We start from the raw sequence: 24391 nt of genomic DNA on the forward strand, positions 1-24391 counted from the left end.
CCTACCGAGTAAAAACATTCTATAAAATTAAAAATGAATAAAAGTTAAAGACTATGTCATGCTGTCACATGAGTGACAATTGGCCAATAAACCTGATTCCGTGATTTAATTCTGCAGTGTCATTAAATGACCACCAGGCGTCAGTATTGCCCAATTAAAGAGAATTAGTAACAAATTCTATTGCAGTTATATTGCAATGATGCAATACCTAGAACTCACAGTTCTAAAACCAAAGAGTCTTTACATTCGTATTAAAAGTAAAGAAGTTTAATTCTAGAGATTTTAATGTTTTTTTTTTTTTACAGTAGTATATCCAATGCTACAATATTAGCAAATCAGCAGCATGGCATTCATCTTTTTTATTGAAATAAAAATCACAAAAAATATGGTGGACAATTAGACAACCAACATTAGTGACTTAAAATAAAATAACATTACAATTGTGAAATCACAAACAGACTCTTCACAATAAATAACATTCATACTGAAACATCTGAAAATGTTGTGCAGAACCTGATCTCATCCAAAGACAGACGGCTGAGTAAAGAGAGATAATGATGAATTACTGTTTATCCCATGAGTCAGAATGACATTTTAAAAAAGTAATTTACAGAAAACTTGGACGGTGGCTGTACAACATAGACAAAATTTCTGCTCGGATTCCCACATAATAGCAATAATAATAATATTAATAATAATTCATCTTTTTATGCTAAACTTTCTTAGTTTGTTTTGTATTTAGGGTGATGTATTTCACTCAACATCTTCTGGACGAATACATGTCCAAATGCGTATATATACTCGATTTACTGACATCTTGCTCAAATCTAGATAGATGAGTAAATTTGTAAAACCGCAGACTTCAAATTGAAATCTAAAGTTGAAGATTTCTCGAAACATATCAGCACCTTGGAGGCAAATTGCTGGTATTATTTTTAAGAAAAGGGTGATTCCGCTCAGTATAGCTGACATTTCTCAAGAAGAGATTTTGGATGAGATAGATTTGTAGTTTTTGTTAGCAAGTCTCACGACATGAAGATCAGGCCAAAAAAATCTAAATGTACACAATTTTACACAATTAACACATATTTAATATCTGCTTGTTTTATTTATTTATTTATTTGACCTGAAGCTATGAGGATAATTTAGCAAATAATTAATGTTTGTCACCCAAGATCATTTCCATAAATACAAACCCATGCACTGTACATGCCTCAAACAATATTGATCAGCTAGAATTACGTTTACTATACTGCTATATAATCATAACCACGTCAAAGTCTTTCTTCAACCTTTGGGAGGTGCGGATTTGGGAAGAACGAGTGACGCAATAGAAAAGTGGGCATCTGTAAGCTCATGTATGGGGAAGAGGGCAGATAGCGGCTTTTCTCGGAGTGTCTTATTCTCGGTCTATTGTATCTACATCACAGTAGCTATGTCACGTATCACGTTACCTTTAATTCTCTTTGCTGGAAGCTGTTGTTCGATATAAATACAGGAGTGGAAATTTGTTTTATCCCCAGATTACTCTGAGCAATAGAAATTTGCATGAGATTCTGGTCTTGTTCGTGATTATACGGGTTTTTCCTTTGTACCTTTAATATAATTAGTACTCGTGTTTATTTAGGAAAAAAATGATACATTATACACGTTACTGGGTTAAAGATACTGTACATAATAAAGGTATAAATGTTGTAAGCTTGATGGTATTGTAAGAAATTACAGAAATTGCACCCAAAATTCCACTCCAAGGTACACATCTAAAAGAGCTCATTCCTAAAAAGGTTCAAGTATCATAAGGTAATACGTTTAGGACTCTAAACATATAAACCTGATTCATTTATAAATATGGGAACGGCAGCAGGACATCAAGGATCACCATGAACAAAGGGTTTACGTGACTGCGATTACCATTTAAAGTGACAATTTGGGAGACACTCAGATCTTACGCTCAATACACCTTCAAAGTAGAATCTCATTTAAACAACAAAGAGGAAAACAGTTTAAAATGCGTGAGCAGGATTTGCTCTGGGTTCGTGTTCTTTCTGACTCCGACGAACCCAAAGTACGCCATGTATTTTGTCACTGCTTTGCTGGAATAAACTTGTTCTTTATTAAGATCTTCAACATCATCGTCTTATTTTTACACTACGCATTTTTTTCTTACAGTATCATCCAGGGAACAGAAAAGATGCACAACCTGTTATACCATATTTCTAAGAATGAAGGTGACTCCGAGTTGTTATGTCCTGAATCAGTAGGCAGATATTTACAGAAAGATTTTGGGTGACTTCTATTAAGTATCTATAATAGCCATCTGCCCAAAACTAAGAAACATGGCGAATGGAAATATTGTGAAAATAAATTTTTTGCTAGATTATTATATTCCATTAGTCCAGACTTATTTCTAAATATGAGTCTTTTAGGCCTTGATTTCCTTTTAAGACTCTTCAATCACAGAGCTTTCATATATTCATCACCATCATCATCATCATCATCATCATCACCACCACCAAGTGGGCTTATTAATCAGAATGTGCAGTGTTGAGGTTGTAGAAGGACGACGAGGCCAGAGAACACAAGCCCTGAGAGAACACTGCGCTGTCCCCCACCACCATCTTGGCTCTATTCTGCAGAAGTGGGTTGGAAACATTAGCAGCAGCAGCAGCAGCTTCAGCAGCTCCTCAGGACCCAATCACAGAGCAGTTTGAGAGGAAGTGACAGCACAAGCTCTAGAGAGTCCTTTACTTTTCCAGTCTTCCAACATGGTGGTCTGTACGTCGTGTTTTCCAGTCAGTGCAGCTCAGTTTCGCTCTCCTTCGCCCTCTGCTTCGCCCTGTGATGCTCGGCCTCAGTGCTGAAGCAGGAAGTTGGTGGCCATGTTGATGTCGTTGTTGGATGCTCTGAGAGCTTCCTGAGCATCCACTCTGGAGAACCCCATCTCCATAAGCCTTGCCACCTGGATGCCAAGAGAATTGAAGCAAAGTTTAGAAAGACAGGAAAGAGTGAGGAATGAATGAATGAATGAAGGACGGAAGGAAGGAAAGAAAGTTACTGAATTAATTTGATTTTGGAGATTTGAGAGACCTTGAGATACCTATTTAGTTCACAGGTGTGAATGGAGACCAAGCAGAAGCCACACCTGAGTCTAATGAAAGCCAAGACCAACTGATCTCAGTATCGCCTGTCTAAAACTCTACATTAGTTTAAGCAACAAAGGAAGAGGCAGGTCCTCAAACATCACTAGATTTCCACTCAAAACGTTCAGGCAACGCAAAGATCTACGATACTCGTGCGTTTCTCTTTTCCTCGATAACAATCGCCCAGAACACACGTTTTATCTGAAGAGCTCCAGCAGAGCAGATGTCACTAAATGGCATTTCAGAAACCCAATACAGCAGCAGATCACCACACTAACCAGACAGGATGTTATGTTGGTGTTACTTGTACAGATACTTATGCAAGCAAAATTAATCATTTTTGATATCTGTCATTTTCTGAGAATGTCGGAGGCTTGCAGCGTATTGATAAGTGAAAGATTATATTTGATGACTAAAACTGAACTTACAAAGTAAACCGATGTACTTGGGGGACGGCCCGAGTAGAATTCTTTGCACTATGCATCAAAGTAATGATGTACAACTCGATCTGTCATCGCCGCAGCCAGGGATCTATTCACAGGCAAAAAAACAACCGAGCCACTGATTTGTTAACTCTCAGTGCCAGTCCCAAGCCCGGATAATAATGGGAGGGCTGCGTAAGTAATGGCGCCCGGCCTACAACCTACATTCAAATATGTTTCGTAAAGCCAAAATCAAATATGTGGATCTATACGTGTGTGACCCTGACCAGGGAGCAGCTGAAGGACAACAACTACAACAATGTACAGCTTTACACCAGAATGTGCCTGAATTATCAAATGTAGTTACTTAAAAAAATATATATATATATTATGTATATAGTTATAGACGGAGTGTCTAATGTCAGCATTCGTAACAATTAATACGTTTTAACTGCAGCACAGTTTTCAGGACAAATCGATTATCTCTTGACTTGAACTTCGGTCTTAATTACGTCGGAGAGAAAAGAAAGAGATGCTGGTGAAGTAAAAGGGTTTGATGAAGGCTTTGATAAAGTGTGAGAAAGAGGGAGATAAGGTCTCTTGCAGATGTTCCGCGTCATGAATGTGGTCACAAAGTTTACATAAAAAACTAAAATAAATAAACAAAATATCTGTGAAAATACTGTGGTTTTACGTGAATGACGGGTATTATTATAATGTTAATGTTATTCCTTACATATCTCTATATGATAATAACCGCTTGTAGTATCCGTAATGCATGTATTTGTTTATTAATGAATCCCAACGTCATATAAAGTCTGCAAGATCTGCAATCGCGAAGCACCGTCAAAGCTTCCTCTTTTCCTATAACCAAGCCAACCTCTTGGTTTTTACATGATCGTGGTTTAACAGGAAATGGAGCTGGGCACAGCTACGACTGTGGGAGAAGCTAATAAGTATGTAAGCAAAATGTAAACTGAAAATAAAGTGGCTCCATTTCATAAAAGTGCAAAAATCTTCTATTTAAAAATATGTTTTTACTGCCTGTGCTTGTGACAGTGTGTGTTTGTCTCCTGACCTGTTCCTCAGCCACTGGTGTGTCCGCTGGTGTGTGCGGCTGCACGTGATTAAGATTTTGACCTCTTTGCCGCAAACCTGGAAAGAATCGGTTGAAGAGTCCGCCTTGCTATAGAAGAGATAAAAAAACAACTTGAAAATACAATGAAGTGTAAAATGACACAATTCAGATTGTGTCATATAGTGCTCTGTGCTCTGTGTGTGTGTGAGTGTGTCTCTCTGTATGTGTGGGTCTCTGTGTGTGTGTGTGTGTGTGTGTGTGTGTGTGTATCTGTGTGTGTGTGTGTGTGTGTTTGTGTGTCTCTCTGTCTGTGTGTGTGTCTCTGTGTCTCTCTGTCTGTGTGTGTGTCTCTGTGTCTACGTGTGTCTACGTGTGTGTACGTGTCTCTGTGTGTGTCTCTGTGTGTGTCTCTGTGTGTGTCTCTGTGTGTGTCTCTGTGTGTGTCTCTGTGTGTGTCTCTGTGTGTGTGTCTCTGTGTGTGTGTCTCTGTGTGTGTGTGTTTGTCTCTGTGTGTCTGTCTGTGTGTATGTGTGTGTGTGTCTCTGTGTGTGTCTCTGTGTGTGTGTGTGTCTCTCTCTGTGTGTGTGTGTGTGTGCATCTGTCTCTGTGTGTGTGTGTGTGTGTGTGTGTGTCTCTGTGTGTGTCTCTGTGTGTGTCTCTGTGTGTGTGTGTCTGTGTGTGTGTGTCTGTGTGTGTGTGTCTGTGTGTCTGTGTCTGTGTGTCTGTGTCTGTGTGTCTGTGTGTCTCTGTGTGTGTGTCTCTGTGTGTGTATGTTTGTCTCTGTGTGTGTATGTTTGTCTCTGTGTGTCTGTCTGTGTGTGTATGTGTGTCTGTCTGTGTGTGTATGTGTGTCTCTGTGTGTGTCTCTGTGTGTGTGTGTCTCTCTGTGTGTGTGTGTGTGCATCTGTCTCTGTGTGTGTGTGTGTGTGTGTGTGGCTAATATTTCCTTCCCCTTTATTTTTTTTTTTAAACAGAGCCCAAATAAGAAGTCAAAATACAGTTGTCTGTAATTCGTCGGCTCTATGCTTGGATTAGACTCTGTGCTGTTCCCCAGAAAAAGGTGGCATTTATTGAGATCACACACTGGCATACTTTATCATCTCACCAGCCACTTTATAAGGAACACTTGCACATTTGTGTAATCATCTAATCGGCAGTGCAGTGTACAGTAAATAACCCTGAACATCACATCAAAGCCCAGAACAGAAAAAACACGGTGACCTCAGTGAAGATGACTGTAGCATGGTTGTATTTGTAAGATGTAAGATAAAGCGATCATAAACACGGGCTCACTGAAACGTCAGCATGCGTTCTTCTACACGGGTGACTGCGTACATGTATTTGTCATATTAAAACGGTCCATCTGTTTAAAAGGAGCACCTGTTCGGTTTCATCTCTACAGTACCTAAATGTGAAAAGAGGAACAGCTACACCACACAAACATCTTGCATCTTACTGACTGCTCTCGAGTAATGATCATGTTTTTCCATTAACTAAATGTCAGCTTCGGAGAACTTCGTTGTCAGCTTCGTTTTTCGACTATATCCTGCCTTTCGTGAGTCGAATTTATTACAGTGAAGCAGAGAGAACGCTAAACGCAAAAAATCCATTAACGTTCGAACGGAACGTTGAGCATGAGAACTATTTTATCACCAAAAGGTTAAAAGTACCTCCAGGTGAAGTGGCACCTACTAGGGTTGGCATTATATTAGGCAGTATGTGAACAGTCAGTTGATGTGTTGAAAGCAGGAAAAATGGGCGAGTGTAAGAAGCAGAGCCAGACGGTGACGTCTAGACGAGTGGGTCAGAACATCTCAGCGGGTTTTGTGAGATGTTCGCAATATGCAGTGGTTAGTATCCACCAAACGTGGTCCAAGAACGGACAACTGGTGAAAGGATACAGTGCTGCAATGACTTAATCAATCAATCAATGATTTTTTCTAATTTAGCTCCTTAGAATAATCTTATTTGCATAGATGTGAGTCAAAAGATCTTTCGCTTTTAGATCGGAGTTGTTTGACCTTTAGTCTTCGCTGTAGGGCTGTTCCGTTCGGCTGATAACATACATGGGATTTACATAAACATTCACAAATGTACAAGAGAAGGAATAAAATTAGCGGTTCTGAAACTTTTGCAACTCTGTTGGAAAGTTTTAGATCACTGTGGCTTGTGCAAACATTTACACAAATCTAGAATTTTGGTCAACATGATGCTTATCTTTTCTTGCCTAACATCTAACTCACTTGTTTTTTTTTATTGGCTCCTCAGAACAGCTCCAAAAACAGATCACATAGAAAAAAGTGTCAGAGTGTCAAAAATTCACAATTGCCAAGCTAAAATCTAAAGGATGATGCTAATTCGGCTAAAACAGCGGCGTCCGATCTTACCCGGAAAGGGCGGGTGTGGGTGCAGGGTTTCATTCCAACCAAGCAGAAGCCTCACCAGAGTCTAACTAAAAGCTAAGAACAGCTGATTAAACAGGTGGAATCAGGTGAGGCTTCTGCTTGGTTGGAATGAAAACCTGCACCCACACCCGCCCTTTGCGGATAAGACCGGACGCCGCTAAAATAAAACATTTAGGCTTATGATAAAAGGATGTTCCTTGCATATAACTGTTACAAAAAAATTGTAGCTTGTTTATCAGACACGAGATTACTGGATGAGAAATTTCGTCAGTATCCACAATGTGCACATATACACAGGAAGTTACATACTTCCTTTTGGTTTTTGAAAGAAAGCAGTAAGTAAAAACATGCAATCTTATCTTCTTGTACAAAAACATTCTCTTATTCGGAACATTTTCTCCGAACATACTTGACAAAAGGGCTCGATCGTAATTGCTATAATTCTTAACGCTAATTTACCGACTTCAATATAACCAGAATGATGACGTGCTACTACATCTGTATCAAATGGAGACCAATCACAGGCATCCTTATAAAGATAAAAAGAACAAATCAGTAGGTTTTATATAAACACTACATTTGAAAGATTCCTGAAGAATTGTCTTTGTTTTACACCACAGCAATTTGCTTGCTCAGGATTTATTTTCCATTTGTAATTACATCCAAGAAATTTTCTACAGTTATGACACTACCATGTCTGTCATTATAGCACCTTATTGTATCATTGTAGTTCAGGGGCTTTGTGCACAGGTGCATTGTCATGCTGGAACAGATTTGGGCCTCTTGGTTCCAGTACAGGGAAATCGTAACACTAAAGATTTTCTGCACGTTGTGTAACTTCAGATTGGTGGTACAGTTTTGGAAAGAACTACATAGGGCAAGTCGTGGCCTAATGATTAGAGAGTCTGACTAATAATCCTAAGGTCGTGGGTTCGAGTCTCGGGCCGGCCACGACTGAGGTGCCCTTGAGCAAGGCACCGAACCCCCCGACTGCTCCCCGGGCGCCGCAGCATAAATGGCTGCCCACTGCTCCGGGTGTGTGTTCACGGTGTGTGTGTGTTCACTGCTGTGTGTGTGCACTTTGGATGGGTCAAATGCAGAGAACGAATTCTGAGTATGGGTCACTGTACTTAGCCGTATGTCACGTCATATGGGTGTGATGGTCAGGTGGCGCTAACTCGCTTGGCGAAACGCTGACTTCTAAATCGATCACAACCGACTGCACTGGATTACGAGTGGAAGCCGTTTTAAAACACCGTGTAGGATTCCTTCCCGACATGAACAGCGGCACGAGTCCAACACGGAATGTTCCGGATAAATTCTATGTATAAACAAGATTCATATACACATCAATATATTCAAAATGTCTCTAAAGTCTCTAAGCAACAAAACAGGCAAAGCTTACGGTTCTCCATCGCCTCACGAGAGTACCTTGTGGCAACTGAAATTTCAGGTTAACAGAACTAAAACTACTTTACTATGGTAACCACAGTCTAAATCTGACTAAACCAGAATTCTGAAACTCTTTTCCTTTTGATGTGTAAGACTTGTATCCTGACTGTGCAAATTAACCAGCAAGCTACCAGTAAATGTGTCCGCAGTCTACTGTAAACTGGGTGTAATGTGCAAGTAAGCAGATGGGTATAATGTGTAAGTAAAGGATCACTGTCACTTTCTGTTGACTCTCTTTCGGGTTGATAAGACGATTGCTGCTCACACGTGGTCAAGTCGAAATTTTCCCTCTGTGGTTGAGAACTGGCTGACTGAAAACAAAAACCGATCGAACCAAGAACAAGCCATGAGAATTGTAGCACCATCTGTTGTGTTAATTTTTTTTTTTGTGCGCGTGTGTGTGTGTGTGTTTGTATGTGTGTGTCTGTCTGTGTATGTGTGTGTGTGTTTGTGTGTGTGTAGCTAAATGCAGGAAATTCACCCCCTCCACACACACACACACACACACACACACACACACACACACACACAGTATTAAATCACACTAATAATTAAAAATGATTAATTACAATAATTACAATATCTTGTAACTTTTCTAATTTTATTTTTACTTATTAAAAAAGAATAATAATTGTAATTATTCAAATGTGTCAGAAGACAAAGCAAGTAAGTAAGTAAGTAAGTAAGTAAGTAAGTAAGTAAATAAATAAATAAATAATCTAAAACATTTTTGAAGTTTGGACAAAAAAACAGAACAGAAAAAAGTATAAATAATTGTTCCTAATTGTTTGTGCTTTGTAAATGGGTTTTAGTTTAGAGCCACAGTGTAGGTTATGGGTGTGTGTGTGTGTGTGTGTGTGTGTGTGTGTGTGTGTGTGTGAGATATGTTACCAATCTTATTCATTCTGCCTCAAGGTTATACTTCTTGTGCATTTCGAGATGCTTTTTCTGTTCACTTTGGTTGTAAAGAGCGGTATTTTCAGCATGACGCAGCATGACTTCTCTCTTCTGACCTCTGTCCCCTTTCTGTGCCTGCAGAACTAGTATGTGTGAAAACCCCATGACATTCCTCAAACACTCAATGCAGCCTGTCTGACACCAAAAACCATGCCACTATGGGGTCAAAGGGCCTTTTTACACCTAGTCATGTCATGTTTTTTTCTGATCTGATAGCTATCTGATTAGTTAAAACGGTTCCATTTACATTAGGCCACATAAATGAGTCATAGGTCGGATATCAGTCTGATCTTTCTACTCCCCTTTCCCCTGAACTAAAATGCTAATATATTTTACCTCATTTCTGGGGTAATTGAAATGGAAATTGGTGTATGCGGTTTTCAGAATACAATCAAAAAGAAGAGAAAAAAAATCGTTACCACGGTTATGCTACAAAAAAATCAGCATTTACTGTTTGCTGCATTTTAGCTGGCAGCAGCAGGGCGTTTTAAGCCCCGACGAGACGCCTGGGTGAAAGATCACCTGTGAGTGACGTACTTCCGTTTGGGAGGAGTAAAGCGCTGACGTATGTGGCTTTAACAACCTGACTCACCATTCTGAGTAAACTTTAGTGATGTGAAAATCCCAGGTGATCAGCAGAAATCTGGAAATACTTAATCCTGCTCATCTGGCACCAACAATTATGCTACAGTCAAAATCACTGAGATCACAATTTCTGATGGTCGATGAAGGCGTTAACCGTAACTACCGCATTAATGAGTAGATTTACAGGTGGTGTTCACAAGAACATGCTCAGTGGGTGTATCTCTCGGTCAGTTAGTAAAATAAACATGATGAGTGTGAATTCTCCCTTAGAACACTTAACATAGCAGTGATGGTAGGTGGTACCTGCTGTGGCGGTGGCTGCTGGGGGTTTCTTCTGAGCTGGGCCAGCTGTGAGAGCAGCAGCTGTTGGTCCAGCATGTCCATACGCTGCTGTCGCTGGATGTCCAACGTGGCTCCCATCCCCACTGGCGCCTCAGCACGTGGCTCTGTGCTTGAGAACATGGGCTCCAGGAACTTACAGCTGCAGCGTGCCAACCACCGCGGAACACACAGGAACCGCTGGAGATTCGACATGTTACTGTAGTACAGCATGCCTGAGACCTGAACACACACACACACACACACACACACACACACACACACACACACACACACACACACACGACCAAAATGTTACTGTAGTACAGCATGCCTGAGACCTGAACACACACACACACACGACCAAAATGTTACTGTAGTACAGCATGCCTGAGACCTGAACACACACACACACACGACCAAAATGTTACTGTAGTACAGCATGCCTGAGACCTGAACACACACACACACACACACGACCAAAATGTTACTGTAGAACAGCATGCCTGAGACCTGAACACACACACACACACAACCAAAATGTTACTGCAGAACAGCATGCCTGAGACCTGAACACACACACACACACACACACACGACAAATGTTACTGTAGTACAGCACGCCTGAACACACACACACGACCAAAATGTCACTGTAGAATAGCACGCCTGAGACCTGAACACACACACACACACACACACACACACACACGACCAAAATGTCACTGTAGAATAGCACGCCAGTGACACACACAAATAGAGCAGTGTGATTTGTCAGGACAAATCCGGGGATTTTAAAACTGTAGGATAATAATATTGTAATAATATCAGCATGATTTCTTCAATATTAACATCTTAACCTAACCAGTATGACCTTGTTCATTACTTAAATTGAAAACATCTGTATAACACCGGCAGGTACAACAACAACAACAACAAAAAGACATAATTCATACATAAAAGTGTAAGAAAGTTTTCAACCCAAATCAAACAGAGCGTCTGAAATGAAACGGATGTTGCCTTGGGAAGAAGTGTGAAATGTTCAGAAATGATTGATGATAACACCAAACTATCATTTTGATTAAGAACAATACGAATGTAAGTCGAGGTGAAAGACTGTGCAGATTTATAGATTACATGCGGTTTTGGTGAGAAAGTTTTCGGCAGATGAAATTTCAGAAGGTTACTTTATGATTTTTACTTACCAATCCGCTGAAAGCTACAACCCACATGTAAGTGCTGGAGGTCAACAACTGTTTGAGACGGAAACGCAAGGTGATTATTTAATCCACGTCCGAAATTAGTGATGATGAAATAAGTAATCTAATTAAAGGTTATAGATCAGAGGCATCAGGAAACATCACGTCACACAGCTTACCTGCAGGCCCACGATGTACACAAGAGACTTGTTGCTGATCGAGAAGTAGCCCAGCAACTGTGTGACCTGAACACGAGGGATGGAACAGAAGAAAGGCACAAAGAGGGCAAAGACTGGACCCAGTCTAGGAGAGAGAGAGAGAGAGAGAGAGAATGAGTGAGTGAGTGTGAGAGAGATGGATGATAGATATGTAGTGAGAGAGAGAGGTAGATAGCAAGAAAGAGAGAGAGAGCACAAAAGAGAGAGATGGATAGATAGAGAGAAAGAGAGAGTGAAAGAGAGAGAGAGAGAGAGATGGGTGGATAGATAGATAGCAAGAAAGAGAGAGAGTGAGATAGATAGATAGAGAAATAAAGATAGATAGATAGAGAGAGAAATAAAGAGAGAGAGAGAGAGAGAGAGAGAGAGAGATATTAGTGCAAAATAGTGCAGCACTATGTTTAATAGACACGCTAACGTTGCTAAACAAGGACAGGAAGTCTTGTGTTATTCATTTTCCCTGACCTTCCTTCATTAGCTATTTATTTAAACATTATATGAAAACACCAATAAGGTTTTTTTAAGGTTTTTAACGTGGCATGTTTTGCTAGTCGTTTTTTTGGCAAATCAAAAATAGTGAAGCACATGTGTATCGTGTACCTTTTTTTTTAATGTTCAGATGTTTACCCTAACACTCTGTGCCACACGTTTATGTGCAGGTTAGCGTTATACGGTTTACGTTATTTTCATCTTCACACCTGTGGCATATGTGTGAATAAACAGAGCTCAATCACTTAGTCACCTCAGTTTCCCTTCCTTATAAATACACGAGTACGCTTATTGTACAAAGTGAAGAAACCACATGCTTTATTCCCCCCCCTCCCCCGTCCCCCTCCTCATCTCAACGTGTTGCCATTAGCGTGATAACAGCCCCTGTGGAGGAACAGACAAGAACATAACCTAAGGCTTGGTGAAGAGGGTTGTGGTAAAAAAAAGACACATCGAGTTCAACAAGAAGCCAAAGGATGAAACACGATAAGAAAGCACAGGCTTTTTCAGTGATGCAAATTTGTATTGCAAAATAGGTCAAAATGAGGAACACGAGTATTGTGGTTGAAAGAATATAGCTGATAAACAGAATCCGCTAACTCGTTTCGAGACGTGTGATCCGTGACCTGGTTTAAAATGTTGCCAAAATTTCTGTAACCAGTGATCTAGTGAATCAAAGTTATTAGCAGCACATGAAAGGGGAAGAACCTTCAGAAATGTGAATTCTGGATAAAAGAGAAGAGTGAGCAGGAGTAAGAACCGCAAAGAGGAACGTCTCATTGCGTCATCATATAATATGACGCTAACTGAAGGAAAAAATATTTGAACACTCTTGTCCCAGACGTAAAAAAAAAAAATCCATTCGATGACTTTATACATGTAAATACACAGAGTACAGAGACCAACATTTGTGTATACCTTAACATCATACACTCGATGTGGCTGTGTCATCTCGGAGACTGGAGCTTATTATAACAGCAACTACACTGTACACTGTATCTACACCTACTATACAGGGGGATGCCTAACGTTTCTGACTTTTGGTTCCGATTGCTTAAGGATACCGAAACCTTCCTGTTGTGGAAAGCTTAAAGTTTGTGGTGTGTGGGTTGTGGTGCTGACACCAGAGACTCCTTCCATGAGACATCTCTTAACAGAAAGTAGCCCTTTTTGATTTTGTACTACAGAAATGTGTCATATTTCAGAATGAACTATACTGTAGGTTTATTTAATATGTAAATATAAGTGTGATTTGTCTTGCAGCAAAAAGATCACCAAGAATTGTTGTCTCAGGACATCAGATCTCTGATCAAGTTATAGTAATATTCAAAAAATGCCCTTTAGAATTGTTTCCATATTAACGTCGAAGTGTCTGAAGAATGAGTTTTACTTCTCCAAATCAAACCCCAAACCGCCTCATGACTCGAGAATGGAGGAGGAGAAAAAATGAGTGCAAAGAGGAAAAGAAGTCAGTGCGGTTTTCTTGACAGCTTCGACCTGCCTGAACATTCATATAGACAGTGTGTGAAAGTGAAGGGAGTCTTAGTTTGAGATGCACAAGGAACTCTGCACTGCCTGATCAGAGGAATAAGCTGATCACCTGTCGGGTGAGTCTGATTTTTAGGATTCGTTTTAAGGCCGAAGGAGAAAAAAAAAAATTCAAACGTAGCAGTAACTAAATACGTACTCGACTCCACTATTGCACGTAATCAAATGATTTGGGGAAAAAAAAAAAAAAAACTGGTTCATTTGTAAACCTAAATGAACCGAATTAATTATCTGGTTTATTTAATTAATAGGAATCTAGACAAAGAGCGGAAATGAAAAACAAACAAAAATAATATTAGGAAAAAAAAAAATAGAATTTTTAGCGAAATTTTCAAAAGCGGACAAAACTTTCAGGAATCAAATGCAGAAGCTTTGCAGAATTTGCATTATTGTCTAATCAAACATATAAAAAACACATTGTTATGGATGTTCAGCTTTTTTTCTGCCATAAATGAGTGTTTGCTGTCATGAAAACGTTTGAATAACTTTAAAAACGAAAAGAAACATCTGTTTATTAGTCACTGTTACTAGTAAACATGAGTAAATAGTCTGTCGCCATGTGTATAAAGACCTTTTCGAGGGGGAAATACCATACACGTTGTTTGGTGGCACTTTCTGTGCAGAGATCATTTCAGCATTTCTCTCATTTTATGAGGCAGTACTTTGGGATCGGTCCATACAGGGACGACAATTTCCAAGTAATTAAGGTGATGTAACTACAGTATGTACAGAACTAAAGTCAGCCTGCTGTTTTGAGATGCGCTTTAACACCTTTTCTGTAAATGTTTTATTTTTTTAGCACTCAGTTTTGTTCTAGTCCTTTCGTTAGCTTTTATCTTCTTCTACTATTTCTTTTTTTGTTTAGTTCGTTCTGTTAATGGTGATGTAATTCATCTGGTGCGGATAAGACACTTCTGCATGCGGTATATATTGCTGTTGACGACATTCTTTAAAAAAAAAAAACAACAACCTTTAAGAAATTAAATGCAGAAGTTTTTCAGAATTTTCTTCTGGCACAATTGGTGTTTGTGGTCATGTGAGCGTTTAAATAACTTAAGAAACGGTAACTAATAAACAGATGTTTCTTTTGGTTTCTAATGTGGTTAAAAGTTACAGCTTTCTAAAATGACGTGCTGGAGATTACATCAGAATAATTTAAGTTCAATGTTTTCAGAGTTTATTTGAGATGAACACCTCTTCTTAGGCTCTTTACTCACTCGGGTTCTCCTCTTCTTAGGCTCTTTACTCACTCGGGTTCTCCTCTTCTTAGGCTCTTTACTCAGGTTCTCCGGGTGAAATCTTATGTGATCATTTATGAAAACTCTAAAAAGCTCTGAAGTGTGAAGCAGAACCTAATATTTATCCGAGAAACCATTGAGGAAACCTTTTTTCTCTCTCTACAATCTAATGGTTTTGTGGATGCCCAGGTGTTTTGATAAAAATAGACCATATGTAAAACTGTGTACTTTGTTTTGTTTCCAAAGTAGAACTTACAATGCAGACTTCCATTTCTGCTTTCAGTCTCTTGATTTACCAGTCTGATGATGTCTGAACCAGCGAACCTCAACTGCACCAATCTCTACTCCCACCATCTAGTGGCACGTGTGCTCATGCCGCTGGCCTACTCAATCATCTGTCCAGTGGGGCTGCTTGGTAACGGTCTGGTGCTGCACATCATCTACACCAAGGTGACCAAGCTCAACTCCAGCACTCTGTACTCAGCCAACCTGGCCATGTCAGACTTGCTCTTCTGCCTGGTGCTGCCGCTACGGGCCGTCTACTACGCTCTGGGCTTCGACTGGCCCATGGGAGAGGGACTATGCAAGGCCTCAGCTCTGCTTTTTTACATCAATGCCTACGCTGGTGTTAATTTTATGACCTGCCTCGCTGTGGATCGTTTTGTGTCCGTAGCGCTACGGCCAAAGTGTGTGTGGCTCCGGAAAATACGGAACGTGAAGCTCATTTGTTTGTTAATGTGGGTGCTGGTGTTGGTACAGACGCTGCCATTACTGACCATGCGCATGACTTATAAGGAGCACGATGGCAGCATTACCTGCATGGAATACCCTAATTTCGAGCGCACTGTCCCAGGCTTGCCCTACCTTCTGATTGGTGCTGTGGTTTTGGGCTATGGGATCCCACTGGGAACAATCCTCCTGTGCTACTCAGCGCTCTCACACAGACTACGGATAGCTGCCAAGTCCAACCGTCTGACTGAGCGATCTGGAAGGACGCATAAGGCACGGGCGGTGATCGCCGGCGTGGTGCTGGTATTTGTTGTGTGTTTCAGCCCGTACCACGTGGACCTGCTTCAGTACATGATCCGGAAGCTTGTGTACGAGCCGGACTGCGAAGAGCTGCACGCTTTCCAAATCTCACTGCACATCACCGTGTGCCTCATGAACTTCAACGCATGCCTTGATCCATTTGTTTACTGCTTTGCCTGCAGTGGCTACAAGAAGAAAGTGCTGAACCTACTGAAACGCCAGGTCAGCCCTTCGCTCTCCAGTGCAGCACCAAGTTCACATGACAGCTCGGGAACTCATGAACAACAAACCCATTTAACCCTCCACAACAGACTCCTGACCCTGAAAACCATCAACAAAAACCCCTGAACCACCACACACACCTCGTGGCAGCCTTCGGACGTACGTCTGTTTTGACTGTGACCAATTTGCACTCAGATTTTTTGAAGGAAGTGTTGGCACATGAAGATTTTCTTCATACCAAAACAAGTTCTCATATACAGATTTCAAATCTTCATGAAAAACTTTAACTGTTGTTTTAAACACTTGCTGAGTGCTCGTGTCTTTTATCTGTTATTAGTTTAGAATGGTCCAGATTTGTTCTCTGTCCCACAGGGGGACTCTAACCAAAATAAAAGAGGCTTTCCTTTGAGAAAAGGAATAATGTAGAACCCAGTTTAGGAACGTTGGAAAAAGTTGTCAACAAATAGTTTAAGGTTAGTACCGCTTTGACGTAATACAAAAGACCACTTCCTGAAGTGTCTCCATTCTAGAAAAACACAAACACTCTTTCCACACAGGACGTGAAATAGGAAATCTTTACAGACACATCAATTCACATGGGATGTATATCTGACACACTGGTCAGAGTGGAACTTCCTGATAACAATAATCCTGTCCGAATAGGGCTCAAGATGGATTAGATTCAGAGAATAGATGTGAGGAGAAGACTGAGGAGAGTTGCAGAATGTTAAAGTACATCTTTCCTTCACAGTGTGTTAAAACTACAGGAATTGTGGGACATATCAGATGTGTACAACATGTGTATGTATAATGTGGAAATGTGTCCAAGCAGTAATTCTATATTGTCAACAGTATGGGATTTCTGACAGGAAGGGTATTGTATACTGTAAAGAAATACAGCTTTGAATGTTCTGTTTAAATATCCAGAGTCCAGTTTGTGTGAATAGAATAAGCATTTCATTTCACAAAACGTTTCACTAGAAAGCACAACATTTTTTTTTACTTTTAATGCAGCATTTTCAGGACAAGTCGTGTGCTTCGAGTCCATCTGAAGTGTCCCAAATGAGCCGAACGTTAACGACAGAGGTATCAGTGAGATCCTACACCGCTTAATAGCGTCGTTTTAAAATGATAGATTATCTGGGGAAGTGTATTCCTTAAAACATCTCATAAACTGCAACTATCCATTATAATAAGTCCAATCAAACTTTACTAAGCAGGTGTAAGTGAAAGGCACAAAATACTGTTAGATCTTATTACAGCCGAAATCTGGCTAGTTTCATCAGTGTACGTAGGTGTATGGGGGATAAGCACTTTTACAAAAATACACACTTTTAACATTATTTTATAGCATCAACGCAAGTTAATAAATAGTTATACAACGAAAACGAGTAAATGATTAACAGCAATAATAAAACTAGCCGTCAGCGTGTTATTTTGCTACAGTACAAAAAAAACAACATATAAATGTTATTAAACCGTTTGTTTTGAAGGAGTGACAACTTTCCTGCTACAGAAAAGCGTCATCCAAAGTCATCACACGCTAATAAGTACTTAGAGAAACAAAGTTCTTCTTGAACTACATCAATAATGTTTAAATTAGCTGGCTATGAAAACCAGCGGTTTAGAAAATGGCTCCTTTTTTGTTTTTTTTTGTTTACAGCATTATAGCAGAACAACAAGTCATGATTTAATCAAAGCGAGTGAAACCACCACACTCTGTGAACACAGCGCCCTCGGGTGGTCAAGACGCATAACTGCATGATGTTTCTGTATGTTTCTATGCAATAAGGATGTTACATACTTAATGACAATGCATTATATTAAATGTGTAGGTGTTGTTGTGATCAATCAATCAATCAATCAATCAATCAAACAGTTGTTGACTTACAGTCCGGCCGGCAGCACGTCCACCTGCAGCTCAAACAGGAAGTGAACAACCTTGGCCAACAGGAAGTCCAGAAATCCAGACAGAACCCAGGTTCCAAACAGGAAGGACTGTGTGAACAAGAGGGCGTATCAGTCACAAGATAATCCTGATGTGAAATCATTGTTTAAAGAAAAATTACACCAAGAAATCCAGTTTTTATTAATATGCCAATTCAGAATTCTGCACTCGTCCTGACTGGTTTCACCAGGTACGCTGGGACGCACGGCGCCTTAAAAACACTTTCTGTTTACACAACACAACAATGTGGAAAGACTTACAGCGAATTTGCGACTGCCGAACCTCCTCTCAAATATGCGGAAGTTGTAGATGAGCAGGCTGCTGCAGAACGTGTCCTTTACATCCAGACAGATCAGTCTCCCACACAGCAGCCTCCACAACTACAGTCAACAAGGAACACACACACACACACACACACACACACACACACACACACACACAACAGACCCACAGACCCACACACACACACAGAGAACAGACCCACACACACACACACACAGAGAACAGACCCACAGACCCACAGACCCACAGACACACACACACAGAGAACAGACCCACAGACACACACACACAGAGAACAGACCCACAGACACACACACACAGAGAACAGACCCACAGACACACAGACACACACACACAGAGAACAGACCCACAGACACACACACACACACACACAGAGAACAGACCCACAGACACACACACACACACACACAGAGAACAGACCCACAGACACACACACACACACACACACACACACACACACACACAGAGAACAGACCCACAGACACACACACACACACACACACACACACACAGAGAACAGACCCACACACACACACACACACACAGAGAACAGACCCACACACACACACACACACACACACACACACACAGAGAACAGACACACACACACACACACACACACAGAACACACACACACACACACACACACACACAGAGAACAGACCCACAGACACACACACACACACACACACAGAACAGACCCACAGACACACACACACACACAGAACAGACCCACAGACACACACACACACACAGAACAGACCCACAGACACACACACACACACACAAAGAACAGACCCACAGACCCACAGACACACACACACAGAGAACAGACCCACAGACACACACACACACACACAGAACAGACCCACAGACACACACACACACACACAGAACAGACCCACAGACACACAGACACACACACAGAACAGACCCACAGACACACACACACACACAGAGAACAGACCCACAGACACACACACACACAGAGAACAGACCCACACACAGAGAACAGACCCACACACAGAGAACAGACCCACACACAGAGAACAGACCCACAGACACATACACACACAGAGAACAGACCCACAGACACATACACACACAGAGAACAGACCCACAGACCCACAGACCCACACACACAGAGAACAGACCCACAGACACACACACACACACACAGAACAGACCCACAGACACACACACACACAGAGAACAGACCCACACACAGAGAACAGACCCACACACAGAGAACAGACCCACACACAGAGAACAGACCCACAGACACATACACACACAGAGAACAGACCCACAGACCCACACACACAGAGAACAGACCCACAGACACACACACACACACACAGAGAGAGAACAGACCCACAGACACACACACACACACACACACAGAGAGAGAACAGACCCACAGACACACACACACACACACACAGAGAGAGAACAGACCCACAGACACACACACACAGAGAACAGACCCACAGACACAGAGAACAGACCCACAGACACAGAGAACAGACCCACACACACACACAGAGAACAGACCCACACACACACAGAGAACAGACCCACACACACAGAGAACAGACCCACAGACACACACAGAGAACAGACCCACAGACACACACAGAGAACAGACCCGAGAACAGACCCACAGACACACACAGAGAACAGACCCACAGACACACACAGAGAACAGACCCACAGACACACACAGAGAACAGACCCACAGACACACACAGAGAACAGACCCACAGACACACACAGAGAACAGACCCACAGACACACACACACACACACACACACACACACAGAGAACAGACCCACACACACACACAGAGAACAGACCCACACACACACACACACACACAGAGAACAGACCCACACACACACACAGAGAACAGACCCACACACACACACAGAGAACAGACCCACACACACACACAGAGAACAGACCCACACACACACACACACACAGAGAACAGACCCACACACACAGAGAGAGAACAGACCCACACACACACACACAGAGAGAACAGACCCACACACACACAGAGAACAGACCCACAGACCCACAGAGAACAGACCCACACACACACACAGAGAACAGACCCACACACACACAGAGAACAGACCCACACACACACAGAGAACAGACCCACACACACACAGAGAACAGACCCACACACACACACAGAGAACAGACCCACACACACACACAGAGAACAGACCCACACACACACACAGAGAACAGACCCACACACACACACAGAGAACAGACCCACACACACACACACACACACAGAGAACAGACCCACACACACACACAGAGAACAGACCCACACACACACACAGAGAACAGACCCACACACACACACACACACAGAGAACAGACCCACACACACAGAGAGAGAACAGACCCACACACACACACACAGAGAGAACAGACCCACACACACACACAGAGAGAACAGACCCACACACACACACACAGAGAACAGACCCACACACACACACAGAGAGAACAGACCCACACACACACACAGAGAGAACAGACCCACACACACACACAGAGAGAACAGACCCACACACACACACACAGAGAACAGACCCACACACACACACAGAGAAAAGACCCACACACACACACACACACAGAGAACAGACCCACACACACACACAGAGAACAGACCCACACACACAGAGAACAGACCCACACACACAGAGAACAGACCCACACACACAGAGAACAGACCCACACACACAGAGAACAGACCCACACACACAGAGAACAGACCCACACACACACAGAGAGAACAGACCCACACACACACAGAGAGAACAGACCCACACACACACACAGAGAGAACAGACCCACACACACACACACAGAGAACAGACCCACACACACACACAGAGAACAGACCCACACACACACACAGAGAACAGACCCACACACACACACACACACAGAACAGACCCACACACACACACACACACAGAGAACAGACCCACACACACACACACACACACACACACACACACACACACACACACACAGAGAACAGACACACACACACACAGAGAACAGACCCACACACACACAGAGAGAACAGACCCACACACACACACAGAGAACAGACCCACACACACACACACACACACAGAGAACAGACCCACACACACACACACACAGAGAGAACAGACCCACACACACACACACAGAGAGAACAGACCCACACACACACACACACAGAGAGAACAGACCCACACACACACACACACACAGAGAACAGACCCACACACACACACACACAGAGAACAGACCCACACACACACAGAGAGAGAACAGACCCACACACACACACACACAGAGAACAGACCCACACACACACACACACAGAGAACAGACCCACACACACACACACACAGAGAACAGACCCACACACACACACACACAGAGAACAGACACACACACACACACACACAGAGAACAGACCCACACACACACACACACACAGAGAACAGACCCACACACACACACACACAGAGAACAGACCCACACACACACACACACAGAGAACAGACCCACACACACACACACACAGAGAACAGACCCACACACACACACACACACAGAGAACAGACCCACACACACACACAGAGAACAGACCCACACACACACACAGAGAACAGACCCACACACACACACAGAGAACAGACCCACACACACACACAGAGAACAGACCCACACACACACACAGAGAACAGACCCACACACACACACAGAGAACAGACCCACACACACACACAGAGAACAGACCCACACACACACACAGAGAACAGACCCACACACACACACAGAGAACAGACCCACACACACACACAGAGAACAGACCCACACACACACACAGAGAACAGACCCACACACACACACAGAGAACAGACCCACACACACACACACACACACACACACACACACACACACACACACACAGAGAACAGACCCACACACACACACAGAGAACAGACCCACACACACACAGAGAACAGACCCACACACACACAGAGAACAGACCCACACACACACACACACAGAGAACAGACCCACACACACACACAGAGAACAGACCCACACACACACACAGAGAACAGACCCACACACACACACAGAGAACAGACCCACACACACACACAGAGAACAGACCCACACACACACACACAGAGAACAGACCCACACACACACACAGAGAACAGACCCACACACACACACAGAGAACAGACCCACACACACACACAGAGAACAGACCCACACACACACACAGAGAACAGAGAACAGACCCACACACACAGAGAACAGAGAACAGACCCACACACACACACACACACAGAGAACAGACCCACACACAGATTTCAGCATAGATTTCACAAGTTTTAGACTTTTATACTCATAGCTTTATACTGTAACTCAGAAGTGTAACTGTGACATACACTAACACACACAGACATGACCAAAGGATAAGTGCAGATGCACACTGACCTGTCTGTGTTGTGTGATAGCCTGCAAACTGTAGACAAACATCTTGTGGTACTGAGGAAGAGCTACAAGCAGGAGCACGGTAAAGGCAGTGGGAAGCAGCAGCAGGCTCTTAGACACTGGGGCTTTGTCTGTTGGATACACACACACACACACACACACACACACACACACACACACACACACACACACACACACACAGAGGATATGTCGCATTATAATGTGTTTGACATTAGAATTGTAAGAATTTCATTTTGGAGGTTTATCCCTTGAACATATCTGCTGTAGTGCCATCAACGTGACCTGAAGCCTGTGATCTACATACATATGTGGAGGCTGTTGTGATTATATATATATATATATATTAAATTAAGTAAATAAGAGAGAGAGAGAGAGGGAGAGAGAGAGTGACAGACAGCAGACAGACAGACAGAGAGTGAGAGAGAGAGACAGACAGAAACAGTGAGAGAGAGAGAGGGAGAGAGAAAGAGAGAGACAGACAGCAGACAGACAGAGAGTGAGAGAGAGAGACAGACAGAAACAGTGAGAGAGAGAGACAGACAGACAGACAGACAGACAGACAGCAGACAGACAGAGAGTGAGAGAGAGAGACAGACAGACAGAAACAGTGAGAGAGAGAGAGAGAGAGAGAGAGAGAGAGAGACAGACAGAAAGAGTGAGAGAGAGACAGACAGACCGTGTGTGTGTGTGAGAGAGAGAGAGAGAGATACAGAGAAACAGAGAGAGAGAAAGACAGCACACACAGGATGAATGACAGCTCGGAGCTGCAGGTCCTAAATCACACACTACTTACTCAATAGTAAGGCTCCTATTGCTACTTATAGTTACTATGGTAACGCGGCCACGAGGCTAGTGCGCTAGTGCGCGGTTTGAGACACAGCCGAATTCTCACCTCTGTGTCTCAGTATATAACTCGGTACGACATGAAGCAGACTTTAGCTTTACTTACACAACCCTCTGGACCCGGTGGTGGTGAACATTGTGCTGGCTTCGGAACTAAAAACAAACAAGGCTACACAAAGGCGTTGTGTTTTATAGACAGAAACTTGACCAAAGTTAAAGGGAAAAATCGGGTGTAGGAGGTAGACGGGGAAATGGTATCCAGAACGGCAGCCGCTTAGGGACAAATCTCATCTACGAAAAACGCGAGTTTGAAGGGTTCCAGCCATGATTAAGGCTAAAACTGCGCATGCGCAGTTAACAAGCCCCCTGTGAATGGCTGAGAAAAAAAAATTGCACCATGTTCATATAAATACGCTAAAAACGTAGAAAT

The 24391-nt window shown here is 42.5% G+C and overlaps 2 protein-coding genes across 3 annotated transcripts; one reads left to right on the forward strand and one right to left on the reverse strand.

The window, feature by feature from the left end:
• Positions 1–344: 344 nt before the first annotated feature.
• Positions 345–24277, reverse strand: ubac2 (UBA domain containing 2). The gene is made up of 9 exons (XM_027179287.2): positions 24068–24277; positions 23101–23228; positions 18509–18628; positions 18192–18298; positions 11736–11859; positions 11563–11610; positions 10343–10600; positions 4641–4748; positions 345–2959 (listed from the first exon to the last, which is right to left on the reverse strand). Exons 1-9 carry the CDS (start codon positions 24096–24098, stop codon positions 2852–2854), a joined length of 1032 nt encoding a protein of 343 aa, XP_027035088.1. The 5' UTR covers positions 24099–24277; the 3' UTR covers positions 345–2851.
• On the forward strand, positions 13528–17220 carry gpr183b (G protein-coupled receptor 183b). Of its 2 annotated transcripts, none has more exons than XM_027179293.2 (2): positions 13528–13870; positions 15333–17220. In XM_027179293.2, exon 2 carries the CDS (start codon positions 15353–15355, stop codon positions 16424–16426), a length of 1074 nt encoding a protein of 357 aa, XP_027035094.1. In that variant the 5' UTR covers positions 13528–13870; positions 15333–15352; the 3' UTR covers positions 16427–17220. The 2 variants fall into 2 exon arrangements, with proteins under 2 accessions (XP_027035094.1, XP_027035095.1); XM_027179294.2 differs by lacking the exon at positions 13528–13870 and adding an exon at positions 14390–14518.
• Positions 24278–24391: the final 114 nt, after the last annotated feature.

The sequence above is a fragment of the Tachysurus fulvidraco genome, chromosome 18 (assembly GCF_022655615.1).
Source record: "Tachysurus fulvidraco isolate hzauxx_2018 chromosome 18, HZAU_PFXX_2.0, whole genome shotgun sequence".
Lineage (NCBI taxonomy): Eukaryota > Metazoa > Chordata > Actinopteri > Siluriformes > Bagridae > Tachysurus > Tachysurus fulvidraco.

Coding starts and splice junctions, on each gene's coding strand:
- gpr183b (XM_027179293.2), top strand. CDS start 15,353: ATGATGTCTGAACCAGCGAACCTCAACTGCACCAATCTCTACTCCCAC.
- ubac2 (XM_027179287.2), bottom strand. CDS start 24,098: ATGTTCACCACCACCGGGTCCAGAGGGTTGT. Junction 23,229..24,067: donor CACCGGGTCCAGAGGGTTGT/GTAAGTAAAGCT, acceptor TGTATCCAACAG/ACAAAGCCCCAGTGTCTAAG. Junction 4,749..10,342: donor AGCAGCCACCGCCACAGCAG/GTACCACCTACC, acceptor TCTCTTCTATAG/CAAGGCGGACTCTTCAACCG.